The sequence below is a fragment of the Quercus lobata genome, chromosome 11 (genome assembly GCF_001633185.2).
Source record: "Quercus lobata isolate SW786 chromosome 11, ValleyOak3.0 Primary Assembly, whole genome shotgun sequence".
Classification (NCBI taxonomy): Eukaryota; Viridiplantae; Streptophyta; class Magnoliopsida; order Fagales; family Fagaceae; genus Quercus; species Quercus lobata.
Genome location: NC_044914.1, coordinates 31,475,828 through 31,491,132, shown reverse-complemented (window position 1 = coordinate 31,491,132; position 15,305 = coordinate 31,475,828). Strand labels below are relative to the sequence as shown.

Below are 15,305 nucleotides of genomic sequence, written 5' to 3'. Positions count from 1 at the left end.
TAGATGAAGATTTTGTTACTGGCTTTGTAGTGAGATTGCATTTCCTTGAGATTTATTTGTTATATATCCAATTTATTGTGGACTCAAGTTTAATATAAACTTGATAGTTGTAATATTTATTTTATAATGGATATTTTTCGGAGATGCCCTGTGGTTTTTCCCTCTACACCGAAGGGTTTTCCACGTAAGATTTGGTGATCTTGTGTGGTTGTGTTTATGTGATGCTTGCTGGAATTTTTTTTGTTTCCATAATATTACTATTACTTGGTAGTTATATATTTTAATTCACACGTAGACATTGAGGGGATTAGGATTTTTCCCCAACAATAATTCCTCTAAAAAGTGAGAGAATTCCCCAAACTCACCGGACTTTGATGCAAGGAAAGCTCAAGTACAAAGTTTATACTTAAATTTAAAAATAAAATAATATATATATATACATATATATATTTATATTAACAAGATTTCAAAACATTGTAGTTGAACTTATATTTCATAATATTTTCAACAGAAACATCAACGATTCAAATCTTCTCCTTCCTATTGTTATAACTGATACAAAATAAACATTAAAATTATCACCAAAATATTCCTATTGCTTGTACGTATCACTTCTCAAACAAATAATCTAAGAATTTTTCTTTGATCACCTCCCTCTGTACCACAAGAATTACTACTACCCAATGAAGTCATTTCAGACTCCTCTGTTGACGGCGTTGTGGCTCTTTTCCTCCTCCTTCCGCCGTCTATTTCCGTTCTCCTTTACAAGCCTGCTGTCAAGCAAAGATCAAGATCCAGTTGTTGCAAGTTTTCCACTTTGTCAGAAGCCCCCTTCTTATTAGACCCCAATAAGCAAGGATCTTGTGGAGTACTAATACAATTGTTTCCAGCTTTTGCTTTTGAAGGGTTAGCTAACTCTAGCATACTAACTTGTACCCCAAGAAACTCCGGCTGGGCTTGTAACACACCGCCTCGGAGCACCGTCTCCACAGCCGCCCGACACACGTTCCAATTTCCAGTCCAAAGAAGCCCCACCACTCCATTCACCGGATTCACCGTCCTTCCCACCGCTTCAAATAACAAAGACTGAAACAAAGCTAACAAAAAAGAAAGAGAAGAAAAATTTAGACAAAAGGTAACATGTAAGATTTAAAACTCATTGAATTACGTACACTGATTAAAAAAAAAAAAAAAAAAACCCCGACACTTATATAAGTTTGTATATGCACCGGGTCTATGGGGTTCGGGGACGGTGGAAATGAAGGACATGAGGCAGGCGCGGCCGAAGAACTTGGCGACGAAGAGGGTGGCATGAGCTTGAGCTTGTGGGTTGTCTATCCATTTAAGGCATTGTCGAAGCATGCAATTATCACTGCAACCCTTTCGAAGAACCCTGCAGCCATTGCAACTCATCTTTAGGACATTCACTTTTAGCTTTAACTAAGGTTGAGAATCAAGAGAAAAAAGATATAGCTAAAGAGAGATGTTGGTGATGGTAGAGGAAAACTTGGGTTTTTGAGGAAGATAAAAATAAAATGTGAGAGAGTCATGTACATACATATATGCATGTGGGAGGGAGTAAAGTGGAGGAATTAATTATTGGACAAAATGGTTAACTTAACCATGGTTAGTTTTAGCTAACCACAGTTAATTTTGGTGGGGTTACAAATGCATGGGTAGGGTTCCAAAGAAGTGGGTAAGAGGCGGCTCCGTGTCTCCGCAAACTGTGAAGGTTGCTCCACCGTTGGATTAATTTCTCATGCATGAATGTGTACACTACGGCCATATTATTTTCTATTTTCTTTCTCTTTTGTTTTTGGCTGTGGATTTTTTGAAACACTCTTCAATAATCTTGGTTATTCCTATAAATAAAGCTTTAATCTTCATTTTTTTTAATGATTAAATTAACTTCATTGTTGGAGCATATGAAAGTGTGGGCCAGCCTGTCATTAACGTATAATAAGGCTATAAATAATTGGTAGAAACGTGCATGATTTCTTTTGGGTAATAAGGATATACCAACCTTTTTTTGTTCTCTATTTTTTAATCACATTTTTTTTTTTCAATAATGGAAGAATCTCAATCTGTAGCTCAAATTGTTGAACCAATTGGAGGAACTCAATAATCAAAGCATGCCAAAAAGTGAACAAAAATGCTACATTTATTTTTATATATATATATATTTATAATTAGATCACATAGAGGTCTGGTTGTAGCTCGAATGTTAAACCAAATACAAATTTGATTCTAGCTTGTATAATCATTCTTTTAAGAAGTGTCTCAGGCTGGCATATGTGTCTAATTAATAGCCTAGCTAGGCAGAATAATGGAAAAGGCTCAAAATTAATTGAATGCCTCATCCTCACCCAATTTTAAATTACCACGTGTTCAGTTCTCTTTAATTATGCATTAATTTAATTCTTCTCTGGCGTGCGTAAAAATAATTAAATTAATTTTTTCCCCTTATTTTTATACCATCTTGCATGTAGTATAAACTTTGTGATATGCACAGTGAACTGCGTCTTTCTGTTGAAGGAATGTTAGATGATATGGGTTTATGATATGACTGAGTTACACGCACAATTTATTATATTCCCTGTTCTATTCTTGATATTTATGTATGTGTATATATATATCTTCAACAGCATATACTTACTTTATTCTACATTTTTTTTAGATAAGAAGATAGAAGTTATCCTACATCTTTAGAACACTTGTTAACATATCTCCAAAAAAAAAAAAAAAAAAAATTTGTTAGCAAAAATCTATGTATAGTTAGATCTTAGGTGGTTTAATATACATGATTCAATAACCATGCCAACAATCTTATAATGCAATTGAGATATTCTAGTATTTCTAATAGAGAAATTCAAAATTTAAATCCTTTATCCCATTGTAATATCTAGTTATATATAAAAAAAAGATTCAACCTTAATTAGAGTAAGTGGCTACACTTACAAAGTGCAAAAAAAAAGAAAAAGACTAAAGTTATGACAGCATGATAATGAGGACAAACATGACGATGATGATGAGGCGGAGCCATTGATGAGATGTTATGGTCGCAACTCGAGGACATGGCATCTTTATCCTATTTATGGACCACCACAATATATGTATGCATCCACAAACTAATTAAATAATGTATTAGTGTAGGTTCCAACAAAAACTTAAGTTTGTGGAGAATGGGATTCTGATTCATGAACATTGGCACGAGGTTAACTTTCACAGCTCACTTTCGGCTTCATGCATCCATATATATTTTGTCAAATTGGCATATCTTCTAAAGGTATATAGAATTATATATCAATGGGGGCCTCCCAATAAGTTGGTTTGGCCGTACACATTAAGCCCAAGAGGGACACTTATGGCTTTCTCTCTTCTGCAACACAAATCAAACTTCTCGAGCGTCTCTTCCATGGATTAGAAAGACAAAATTGAGTTTGGGAAATGCGAAGGCCACTATAGTATCATCCACTTCTGGTTTCACTTATATCTATAAGGAGCATTTCTTGATAAATTCAATAAAAATATCCAGAGTTTAAATCTAACTCCCATTATAACTATCAAATTATCAACTTCTGGTTTCAATTATATACCTACACCACATCTATCCAAACTCTTATAGTTTAACGAGCATTTTTTTTATTCAATAAAGATATTTAGAATTTAAATCTCACACTCCCACTATAACTATCAAATTATCAAAAATCTATGCAACATCAATACTAAATTTCTCATAGAATTGCACAATATAAACTTTGAAGAAGCTTGAACTGTTTTTTCTTCTTCTTGGAACATCTTCTCAATTTCATTTTAGTGGAAAAAATTTATTTCACTTATTTCCTAAATATATGTAATAGCATATAAAGTGTAACCCCATTTAAAATTTTCAATGACTACCACTAGACATAGCTTTAAAAATATTTAATCGATGTAGATCAAGAAAAAAAAATGGGTCCATTTTAAGTTAGATAGATCATTCTCCTTTTCTTCCTCTTATTTTATGTTAAGATTATTTTTGGACGCTCAGATTACTTACTAAATGTTAAGTGAATGAAAACTGAAAATTTAGATAATAAGAAATAACTACTACAGAACCAATGGTGTAGATCTTATCTTATTTTTTGTTCTTCAGAGCAAGGCAGTCAATACCGTATCGGAAGCTGTACCAATTTGGGCAGCGGTACGATACATTTTGGATACCGGTCAATACTGGTGTACCGTTTCGGGTTTACCGCTATTTTTTATATTTATAAATAAATATATATATATATATATATGTATGTATGTATGTATGTATGTGTGTGTGTGTATATATATTATAATAAATATAAAAGTTTACCATAAAACATTTCCTTAATTCAGAACTAATTATTCATGGTTTTAAACTTTAGTATCAATTAAAAAAAAAAACACACACACACAATATAAAAAATAGAAAGCTTAAAATTTACAATTGCATACTAAAAAAAAAAAAAATACTAACAAGCTCTTTCCATAGACGGCACCAATTGTAGGGTCACGTTTTTCAGGCCACGTCCAAGATGCATGGGACCTTAGACCAGTGAGCCCGGTTCAATGAATTTATAGAGAGTGGGCTAAAGAGCTAGCCTTTAGTATATGGACAACGGTTATCACGGTGTTCTTCATGGACCGAGTTTACCAAAGAGGATTGGTCCTCGGCACGATTCGAGGAGCTTTTTTTGGTGCCTCAGGTGTGATGGGGGGTCTTCGCCTCGCCCCTTCTGTCTCCCTCTACTCCCCTTTTTATAGTGGTTTTCTTCCTCCTGAATGGGGTCCCTAGGGTAGGTACTTGTCCCATCAACCCTTCCCTCCAGTTGTTGGGAGTGGTTGTAAAGACAGAAAAGTATGGCTGTGTCAGGCACAAGACACTGAATGCAATAATGGCAGCCTTTCCCTTAGACACTTCCGTTTTCTCCGTTGTCCTTTTCTACTTTAGTACTTTTCTTGCTCCGTGGAACGATATGGAGTATCATTACCAATGGCAGGTTGCCTCCTTTATCCTCGGCTACATCCATGCCGAGGAAGACTCTTCCCATGGCCGAGGAGGGGTTTTTCCTTAGGCTGGACCCTTGGCCCAATGTAGGCATTGACATGGGCCTCCAGGTCTTTTACCCCCCACAATGGTTTAAAAAAAAAAAAAATCCTTAAAAAAAAAAAAAAAGAAGTGAAGTGAGGAAGGAGAACGAAATAGTAATTGATCATTTATATGTACCTATTTTTATTTCAATTCAAAATTTTTAAATAAAATGTAAACAAAGGCTATTAAAGGAGGTAAGGAAAGCCATACTGTTTAACTGTTTATGAATGGTTTTGAATGCTTCTTTTGTAGCATAAGGCAGCCCTGTCTTTGGATCACAATACCTACAACATGAAGGAACCATTTATTTCAAAATTACATTTTAAAAAAAAAGAAGAAGAAAAAAAAAAAAAGAGTTAAAGTGATACATATAAGAAAAAAAAAGAAAGTAGAACTTAAAGGAAGTCAATCATAAACAAAAGAAAAGAAAACAAAGAGGAACTTGTAAAAGATAGAACTTGAAAATTTGTTGAAGCCTCTAACAGTAAATGTCTTTAATCTGAAGAAAAAGAAAGGAGAATGTAGAGCTAAACTAAATGTCTTCAATCTAAAGAAGAATGAGAGAGAGAAAGTGAGATAGAAACTGCAAAGCGTACGTGAGTTTGTGGTTTTAAAGTGTAGGAGTTTTAGTTTACATATCTATCTTCGGTAGTTGAAAACTTGTAAGTGGGTATGATGAGGGTATCTTAGGCATGAAAAATGTGGAATCCAAACAGGGGAAGCCCCTTAAATAGTAGTATAGATAAGTTAATGCAAATAAGTTACCAATTTGCCCTAACAAAAATTCAAAAATTACAAAACTAAAAAAAAAAAAAAAAAAAAAAACTTTTTTCTGTACCAGCCGGTACGCCTGGTATTGCCCGAAATTGGCCGGTACGGCCAGTATTTTTTCCGATACGAAACAGGGGGGTTATATGTACCGGTTTGCTTGCCAGTACGATATATATCGGCCGTATCGGCTGGTACGATACGGAATTGACTCCCTTGCTTCGGAGTGAACTCTTAATGTTAATATATATATATATATATATATATATATATATATAACATACAAAAATAATTTATCAATTTTGTGCAAACTGCATAGTATAATTTGCTATACATTTCTTTAAAAGTTATTATGATTTTTGAGTGAAATTTGTAGTATAACTTTATGTTAGAATCATATTTCATTTTCCTTGTGAGTGTGTTTGTTTTTCAAAAAACGAACAAAAAAAAAAAAAACCATGGATCTCTTTGTCCTTTCCTCATTATTTATTAGACTTCCTATCAAACTTTTGGGACTTTTTTTTTTTTTTTTTGAGAAGCAAACACACACACATACAAGGGAGAGAGAAATAGGTTCTAACACAAAGATACACCATAATCCCACTCGAAAACCATGGTAACTTTTAAAGGAGAGTGGAGCAAGTTATACTACACATAACACACTCTCTTAAGCCAATGTGAGATAATTACCTTTTTTTTTTTTTTTTTTTTTGAGAAATAAACACACACACAAGGGAGAGGGGAAGAGGTTAAATTTTTGGGACTTGATGAATCTATTTTCTTTGAAAAAAAACTTTGTATCTTGTGACAGTAAATTCTGGCCTACCCATTGTAATAAACGCTTGAAATAAATGTACATATTTCTGGGTTTGTCTTTATGTTCAGGAGCTCATTCCAAATAGCTCTAAAATCATGATCAATCCCTTTGGCATAAACAATGTGTAAAAAGGAACAAGGCACCTATCAATTTTTACAACTGAAGTTAACAGCTGATAGGGTCGCTTTCCTCCCCTCGCCATGTGTTGTGCCCTTATGGGATTAGCTCTTGGATTCGAGGTTTAAGAAGCCGAGTTGTCAACACATAACATGTCTTAGAAGTAGACATGGCAAAACGGGTCAGAATTTTTTGACTCGACCCGAAAAATACCCGACCCGAACCCGATTTTTTTTTACCCGAAGCAAAAACGGGTTGACCTGTGACCCGACTCGTGTTTTTTGCGAGTCAACCCGACCCAACCCGAACCCGAACCATTTTTTTAAAACTTTTTTTTTTGGTAAAAAAATGGTGAAATTAAGACAATATTGGTTTAATTATTTATTGTGAACTTTAAGGAAACAATTGATACATTTACATAACTGCATGCAAATTAATTGAAAAATAAATGGTTGAGCATTCTGTAATGAGTAAAGATTTTTAGATATCAAATAGTAAAGTACATGCCAAGATAATTTGGTTATAGTAAAGTTAAAAACAGATTTAAAATTGTAGATATATGTGAGACACATTCACAAGTGTGAAAATAGTAAAGCCAAAGTATCAAATTAACATAAATTATGAATGCTTAGATCTATCTTTTAACAATTTATGTTCAAAATAAACGGCTTTTCAAAATAAATTATGATATTTCATAGAGTGTGTGCTGCTTAACAATGATATGATCTTCATAAAAGAGACTAAGTATAAATAAGTAAGCAATCAAACTTTAATGTATATCTCAAATTGAAATAGAGTGTCAACCACAATTGATAATAGATTATAAAATTAATTTTTAAAATTGTAACTTTCTTATATGTTTTTATTCTTTATCAAATGAGTTATCCAATAAGTCATTTGTAATTTTTTTTTTGGAATGTTGATATTGTGTAAAAATAAAACTTGTATATTTGTTTTACTTATCTTTGTGTTGTTTTGTTTTAGATAGCAATGTTAGGATTTGTATAATTTTAAAATTATTGAATAAGTATTAATAAGTTTAACTGAGTTTATTCTTGATATAAGTAGTGAATTCAAAATAATGCATTTTACATCAAGTAATATGTTGCATAACTATCCAAATGGCAAATGCATATTGTTTTCTTTATAAAAAAAATAAATAAAAGAAATAAAAAATAAAAAATTTCATGTGAAAAATACGGGTCAACCCGACCCGACCCACAACCTGATTGACTTGAACCCATTTTCAACCCGCTTAAAATGACCCGTTTTGACCCGTGACCCGTGACCCGATTGACCCGACCCGACCCGACCTCGCCCTGCCCGTTTTGCCATGTCTACTTAGAAGCTGTAAAAATAAAGAGTAAAGTCAAACCTATCAATTGCAATGTACTTATTTTCTTTTTAAGTCAACTGCAATTTACATTAATAGTCATGAAGCAGGTGAATTTGGAGTGATGTGATAAGAGAATGAGAGTGAGAGTTGATGATGCACAGGATCGTCAGTAACAGTGAGCGGATGGAATCCTTCGTGGTGCGAGAGAATATACTCAACGATGATCACCGGTGTGGTGCCTGCCACAACGTCTCCGATGCCAAAGTCAGAATGATAAAAATAATAATCAATCAAGATGTATCTCTGTGTGTGTATATTTCGTACCTTTTTACTGACTGTGTGGGAGCTTTATATTTGCAACCTTGGGGGCTAGCCGTTGGGGTGATAAATGCTTTCTCAAGTAACGCCCCTGGTCCAATAATGAGACTTTTAAGAGGTTCCCAACGGTCTGCTGGGCTGATTTCGTAACCGCTCAAGTCATTGATTGACTGCATTGAGTGACTCTCTGTCTTCGTCAGTGACGATGGTTTTCCTCGTTGTTCCTGATGACTTCGTCAAGGATGCTTCCTCCGTCACTAAATGTTATCTTCGTCTAGGGATGCAGCATCGTCATTCCCATCAATTGCCCCCCAGGTTCTGGGGTCGTCAGTTACGTGTCATGACGATCACAGAAGATGAAAAGCTTCTCTTGTGACTCTTGGGGTTCTGTTCCGCATTTAATGCTTAGTGGCGGCGCTACAGGCAATCATGGCCACGTGGCGCGTGACGATCCGTGGAGTTAATGGTGTGACCCTTGGGTTTCCCGCTGGTTTTCTAATAGCTTTTTGGTCTAAGTTTAAAACTTCTCTTTTTCAATTTTTTCTTTCACCTTTCAAAGAGCGAAGACAGAAAGTTTTTCAGTGATATTCCGAGCATTCTTTTGAGACTGTCTTTCTTCTCCGACTCGCCTTGCGCCGTGCTTCTGCGGTTCCGCCATTGGAGGTGTGTGTCTCTTTCTTTTCACTTCCTTCCTCTTTTTGTTTTTGCATAATCTCTGATTCTATGTTTCCTTTTATTCTTCTTTTGTTGTTGGTTTCTGCTTTTCTTCTTTTTGGGGATTTAGTTTGAGTTGTATTTTTCTGCCCCTTAGATTTCTGCATTTCCATGGTTGATAGTTTGGAGGTTAGGATAGCTTGTCCGTCGGTCTCCTTCCTTTTCGCGCGTCTGGGGGGGTCTTTGGGCACCTATCCGTTTCTGGAAAATTTTGTGTTTGAGGGTAATTGTCTGAGCGTGGTTTTGGGCGACTTGTTGCCCTTGCTTCGTCAATCTCTAAATTGGTTCGAGGGTTTAGCTAGGAGAGGGTCAATGTCTGAGGTTAGATCTAGTGATCTCGAGACTGGGTTGTCTTCTAGTGACGACCCGGTTGAAGGAGATACAGCCGTCTCTGGCCAACGGGTGGTTAGGGCTTTTCATGCCCTTGAGGAGATTTGTGGCCTTGACGCTGAGACCGTGAATAGATTCAAGGATCGGTTTCAGTTCCCCTCTAGGGTTCGTGTCCGTCTACCCAGGGAAGAAGATAGGGCCTGCCACTTTTCCCCAGGTGAAGTGTGTTTTTATGAGTCATCTTTCACCTGCGGGCTTAGATTCCCCGTCCATCCGTTCCTGATGGAACTTCTAGATCATTTCGGTATTGCCCCCGGGCAGCTCATGCCTAATTCGTGGAGGATCGTGATCAACTGTATGCAAATATGGTTGGCCTCCAACGGGGATATGATCCGGCTGGCTGAGCTCACCTACTTGTACCGCTTGAAAGAATCCAAAGAGTGGGGGTATTATGAGTTAGTCCCCTGGGAGAGAAAGACTAGGATCGTCAAGGGCTTGCCCTCGTCCTTCAGGTATTGGAAATCGCGCTTTTTCTTTGTGTCTGGGGACGACTTCGAGACTCAATCCAGCAGTGATTGGGGTGATATCCCAAGGTTGCTCCGTCGGTGGGGAACCCCGACCTTAGGTGCGTCAGTATTTCTCCCCGTTGTTTCAATTTTGCCAATTTTGAGGCTTTGGCCTTTGCTAACTTTTTTGTTTCTTTGTTTGGTGTAGCTAAGAGACGGCCTGGATTGAAGAGCAGATACAAGGAACGCATAGAGACTGCGATCGGGTACGCGGAGACGATTGAGAGCTGGGACGAGCTGGTCGACCCCCGGTCTCTTGCATTTTACAATCTCGGTCCTGACCCTTCTCCTTTTGTTCTTCGTCAGCTTGGTATTGAAGGAAAAAAGAGTAAGTTCTGACTTCGTCAATGTTTGATTCTCCTTGCGTACTTAGGCATTTTTGATAAATGTTTTCTTCTTGCAGAGATGACGACCAAGTTTAACAAGGACATGTACGCGAAGATGAGGTCGAAGAAGGACGAGCCCTTGTCCAATCTAGGGAAGAAGATCGTGCGTGTGACCGGGCAGGGCTCTACTCCTACTCCCCTGAGCACCCTTCCTCTCGTAGCCCTTGAGACGACGAGAACTTCCTCTCCAACTGCATCAATAGAGGAGATCGTCACTCCCGGCTCAAAAAGGCAGCGTGTAGCTGGTAAAGGGAAGGAGAAGAAGAAAGCTGATGTTTCCTCGTCAACAATATGGGATGATGAGAGGTTAGCTTTGGACAAGGCTCATGAGGTCATCACTCCAGCGGACCTAAAGGCTCTCTCAGACATGTCTTTAAATGACGTTGCCTCCCGCCATGTTCATAAGCTCGTCCAGGTACGGAGTTCGTCAATTTTTTTTTTTTTTTTTTACTGACGACTTACAACCTCTTTTCAGGTGTTGGGAGAGAGCCTCCACATTACTGCTGAGTATATCACTCAAGAGGCCAAGGTGGCGTCTCTGACGACCCGAATGGAGGCCCTGGAGAAAGAGAACTCCGACCTGAAGAAGAACCTGATTACCTCCATGGACGAGGCGACCTCTTTGAAGCAGAAGGTCAAAGTGTTAGATGACGACCTCAGGGTTGAACGCCAGTTGACCCAAGAAAAGGATGAGCAGCTTCTTTCAGCCAGGGAGAAGCTTGCAACTGTTGCCGCCAGGTCGGTGGAGGCTTTCCAGACCACTGACGAGTACAATACTGTACTCTTCAGTTGGTATTTCAAAGGCTTTGAGCTGCTCAGGAGGTACCTCGTCAAGCACCCTTCTGGGGTCAACATGGAGAGTTTGGATTTGGAGGAGGTAGATAAGGAGATGGCTTTGGACGAGGCTGCTCAGTCCTCTGCCCCAGATGGTGATGCTCCAGGTCCTGCCACCGATGCCCCTGCCACCGTGGACGCTTCTGCTGATGCCTGACCCTGTTACTTAGAGAAAAATTTTTGTTGTATTTGGTAGATGCCCTTCTTGTTTTGGGGCCCTTTTTTTTTTAAGTCTAATTTCAGAACAGTTAATTTTATTTTGAAAACAATGATAGTAGCCCAGTGGTTATGGGCTGGAATGAAGTTTACTTACTTTTCTTCTAGATGCTTTGGCTGATTTACATCTGTTTATAATTTTGTGCTTTGTTGCATCCTATTTTGATTTGACGCATTGCACTCTTTTCTCCGTCCACTGACCCCTGCCACTTGTGACTTTAAGGGGGTGCCGTCTGGCGGCTTAGGTCCGTCCAGGCGAGCTCTTGTTACTTAGTCCTTTAGCTGTTCGATTATGGTCGTTAGTAACTTACATCCGTCAAGGCGGAATCTTGTTACTTAGTCTTTTAACCATACTTATATGGTCGTCAGTAACTTACATCCGTCAAGGCGGAATCTTGTTACTTAGTCTTTTAACCATACTTATATGGTCGTCAGTAACTTACATCCGTCAAGGCGGAATCTTGTTACTTAGTCTTTTAATCATACTTATATGGTCGTCAGTAACTTACATCCGTCAAGGCGGAATCTTGTTACTTCAATTTTTTATTGGCCTTATGGTTGACCAATGCTGCCTGCGCAAAAATATCAGAAGAAAAATACTTTTATTAACTTTAATACCGAATGCATTCGTGTATTACATTTACTCATGGTATTTCTTTAAGTGTTCAATGTTCCATGGACGAGGAAGCTTTTGTCCGTCCATAGTTTCCAGGTGGTAACTTCCTTGCCTCGAATAATGGATGACGCGATAAGGCCCTTCCCATGTAGGGCCCAGCTTCCCTTGAGTGGGGTCTTTAGTCGCTATAGTGACTTTGCGAAGGACGAGGTCCCCTATGTCCAGACGCCTGAGTTTAACCTTCTTGTTGTAGTACTCGGCCATCTTTTTTTGATACTTCGTCATTCTACCGGACGCATTATCTCTTACTTCATCCAGGCAATCCAAGTTCAACCGCAGTCCTTCGTCATTGGGTCCATTTCTGAAAGTTCCTCGTCTGATGCTTGTTACTCCAACTTCTACTGGGATTACTGCTTCTGTGCCATAGGTAAGCCTGAAGGGTGTCTCTCCTGTTGGGGTTCTGGCTGTAGTCCTGTACGCCCACAGGACACTAGGTAGTTCTTCTGGCCAGGCACCTTTTGCTTCGTCCAGCTTGGTTTTGATTATCTTGAGAAGCGTCCTGTTCGTTACTTCCGTCTGTCCGTTTGCCTGAGGATGTCCAGGGGATGAGAACTGATTCTTGATCCCGAGGTCCGAGCAGAAGTCTCTGAAGCCTTGGCTGTCGAACTGCCTCCCATTATCAGATATGATCGTCAAGGGAATCCCGAACCTGCAGATTATGTTTTTCCACACGAAGCTCCGGATCCGAGCCTCAGTGATGGTTGCTAGGGCCTCTGCTTCAACCCATTTTGTGAAATAATCAATAGCAACCAGAAGGAATTTTACCTGACCTTTACCTTGGGGCAGAGGACCGACGATATCGATTCCCCATTGTGCGAACGGCCATGGGGAGGCTATGGTCGTCATTTTCTCCGCTGGGAGCCGCTGCACGTTCCCATACCGCTGGCATCTGTCGCACCTTCTGACGATATCAGCAGCATCTCCCTGCATGGTTGGCCAAAAATACCCCGCTCTTATCACCTTGTGGACTAGGGATCTGGAGCCGGCATGGTCGCCACAGATTCCTCCATGTACCTCTTCTAGGATGTATTTGGCCTCGTCCTCGTCAACGCACTTTAGATAAGGCATAGAGAAGCCTCTCTTGTACAAGACGTCATTCAGGATCGTAAACCTGGCTGTTCTCTTCTTCACCTTTCTGGCTTCGTCAGTATTCTGAGGTAGGTGCCCATCTTGGAGGAAGGATATTATGGGCGTCATCCAGGTGCCTGTGCTCTGGATGGAGAACGCCGCCACCTCTTCAATACTCGGGTGTTTCTGGATCTCTATTGTCATGTCTGTGCTCGCCTTTCCTTCTTCTGACGACGCTAGTTTCGATACTTCGTCGGCCCCAACATTCTGGCTTCTTGGTATCAGGACGAACTCCACTGTGTCGAACTCTTGGGTTAGTTGCCTTGTCAGTTTAAGGTATTTCTGCATCCTCTCTTCCTTTGCCTCGTATTCTCCACTGATCTGTCCGATTATCAGCTTTGAATCACTTTGGATTAGCAAATTTTTGGCCCCAAGAGCTTTCCCAAGCCTCAAGCCCGTCAATATTCCTTCATACTCGGCTTCGTTATTGGTGGCTGGGAACTTCAGGTGAACCCCATACTTTATCACTTCTCCGTCGGGGGTGGTTATGACGACCCCTACTCCCCCTCTCTTTTGGGCTGACGAACCATCTGTCTGTATTGTCCATTTATCGACTTCGTCAGTAGTTCCATCTTCGTCTGGCAGAGTGAATTCGGCGATGAAGTCAGCCAGAGCTTGCGCCTTGATAGCTGCTCTTGGATGGTACTCGATGTCAAATTGGCTGAGTTCGACTGCCCATTGGACCATTCTCCCTGCGGCTTCTGGTTTGTTCATTGATTTCTTAATTGGTTGATCCGTCATCACGAGGATAGGATTTGACTTGGAAATACGGCCTGAGCTTGCGCGAGGCTACTATAAGTGCAAACACAATCTTTTCGATCCTTGGGTACCTGAATTCAGCTCCTTGAAAGGCTTGGCTGACGTAGTACACCGGGAGTTGCTTCTTACATTCTTCTCTGATCAAGGCTGCGCTTACTGCCGAGGCTGATACTGCCAAGTATAAGTATAAGTTCTCCCCTCCTTTGGACGGGCTCAGGAGAGGTGGACTGCTCAGGTATTGCTTCAGCTCCTGGAATGCTGCTTCGCATTCGTCGGTCCAAGCAAAAGCCTGCTTGAGGGTTTTGAAGAAGGGCAGGCATTTGTCTGTGGCCCTAGAGACGAACCTGTTCAGGGCTGCTATCCTTCCTGTAAGTTTTTGCACGTCCTTGACGGTCTTGGGTGAAGCCATGTCGATGATAGCTCGTACCTTCTCTGGATTTGCTTCTATTCCTCTCTGGGATACCATGAATCCCAAGAACTTACCCGAGGCTACCCCAAAAACACACTTGCTTGGATTCAACTTCATCTGGTGCTTTCTCAGGGTTGCAAAAGTCTCCTCCAGGTCGTCAAGGTGAGCGAGCTCCTCCTTGCTCTTGACGAGCATATCGTCCACGTATACTTCCATGTTCCTGCCAATCTGTTGGCTGAACATTTTGTTCACCAATCTTTGGTACGTAGCTCCAGCATTTTTCAACCCAAAAGGCATCACCTTATAACAGTAGAGTCTTTGGCTTGTGATGAAGGCAGTCTTCTCCTGATCTTCTTCAGCCATCTTTATCTGGTTGTACCCTGAAAAGGCGTCCATGAATGTCAGCAGCTTGTGTCCGGCGGTGGAGTCCACGAGCTGGTCTATCCTTGGTAGAGGGAAGCTGTCCTTTGGGCATGCTTTGTTCAGGTCGGTGAAGTCTACACACATTCTCCACTTTCCGTTCGCTTTCTTCACCAGGACGACGTTGGCGAGCCATTCTGGATAATATACTTCCCGTATGAATCCAGCCGTCAAGAGTTTGGTTACTTCCTCTGCAACTGCCTGATCTCGTTCTGGGGCGAAGGTTCTTCGTCGTTGCTGAATGGGCTTCCTGCTGGGGTCCACATTCAGCCTATGCTGGATGACTTCTGGAGATATGCCTGGCATGTTCTCGTGACTCCATGCAAAGACATCTAGGTTCCCCTTAAGGAATTTTATGAGCTTCGTCCTCATCTCGGGGCTTAACATCGTCCCTATCCTGATCGTCTTGT

General features: G+C 40.0%; 3 protein-coding genes across 3 annotated transcripts; 1 reads left to right on the top strand and 2 right to left on the bottom strand.

The window, feature by feature from the left end:
• Nucleotides 1-660: 660 nt before the first annotated feature.
• On the bottom strand, nt 661-1,413 carry LOC115967434 (LOB domain-containing protein 38-like). The gene is made up of 2 exons (XM_031086527.1): nt 1,230-1,413; nt 661-1,097 (listed from the first exon to the last, which is right to left on the bottom strand). The coding sequence occupies exons 1-2, from the start codon at nt 1,411-1,413 to the stop codon at nt 763-765; spliced, it is 519 nt and encodes a 172-aa protein (XP_030942387.1). The 3' UTR covers nt 661-762.
• Nucleotides 1,414-9,483: 8,070 nt separating this feature from the next.
• On the top strand, nt 9,484-11,444 carry LOC115966717. The gene is made up of 4 exons (XM_031085889.1): nt 9,484-10,126; nt 10,216-10,395; nt 10,471-10,868; nt 10,929-11,444. Exons 1-4 carry the CDS (start codon nt 9,484-9,486, stop codon nt 11,442-11,444), a joined length of 1,737 nt encoding a protein of 578 aa, XP_030941749.1.
• Nucleotides 11,445-12,143: 699 nt separating this feature from the next.
• LOC115966716 lies at nt 12,144-14,021 on the bottom strand. Its single transcript, XM_031085888.1, has 2 exons — nt 12,945-14,021; nt 12,144-12,785 (listed from the first exon to the last, which is right to left on the bottom strand). The coding sequence occupies exons 1-2, from the start codon at nt 14,019-14,021 to the stop codon at nt 12,144-12,146; spliced, it is 1,719 nt and encodes a 572-aa protein (XP_030941748.1).
• Nucleotides 14,022-15,305: the final 1,284 nt, after the last annotated feature.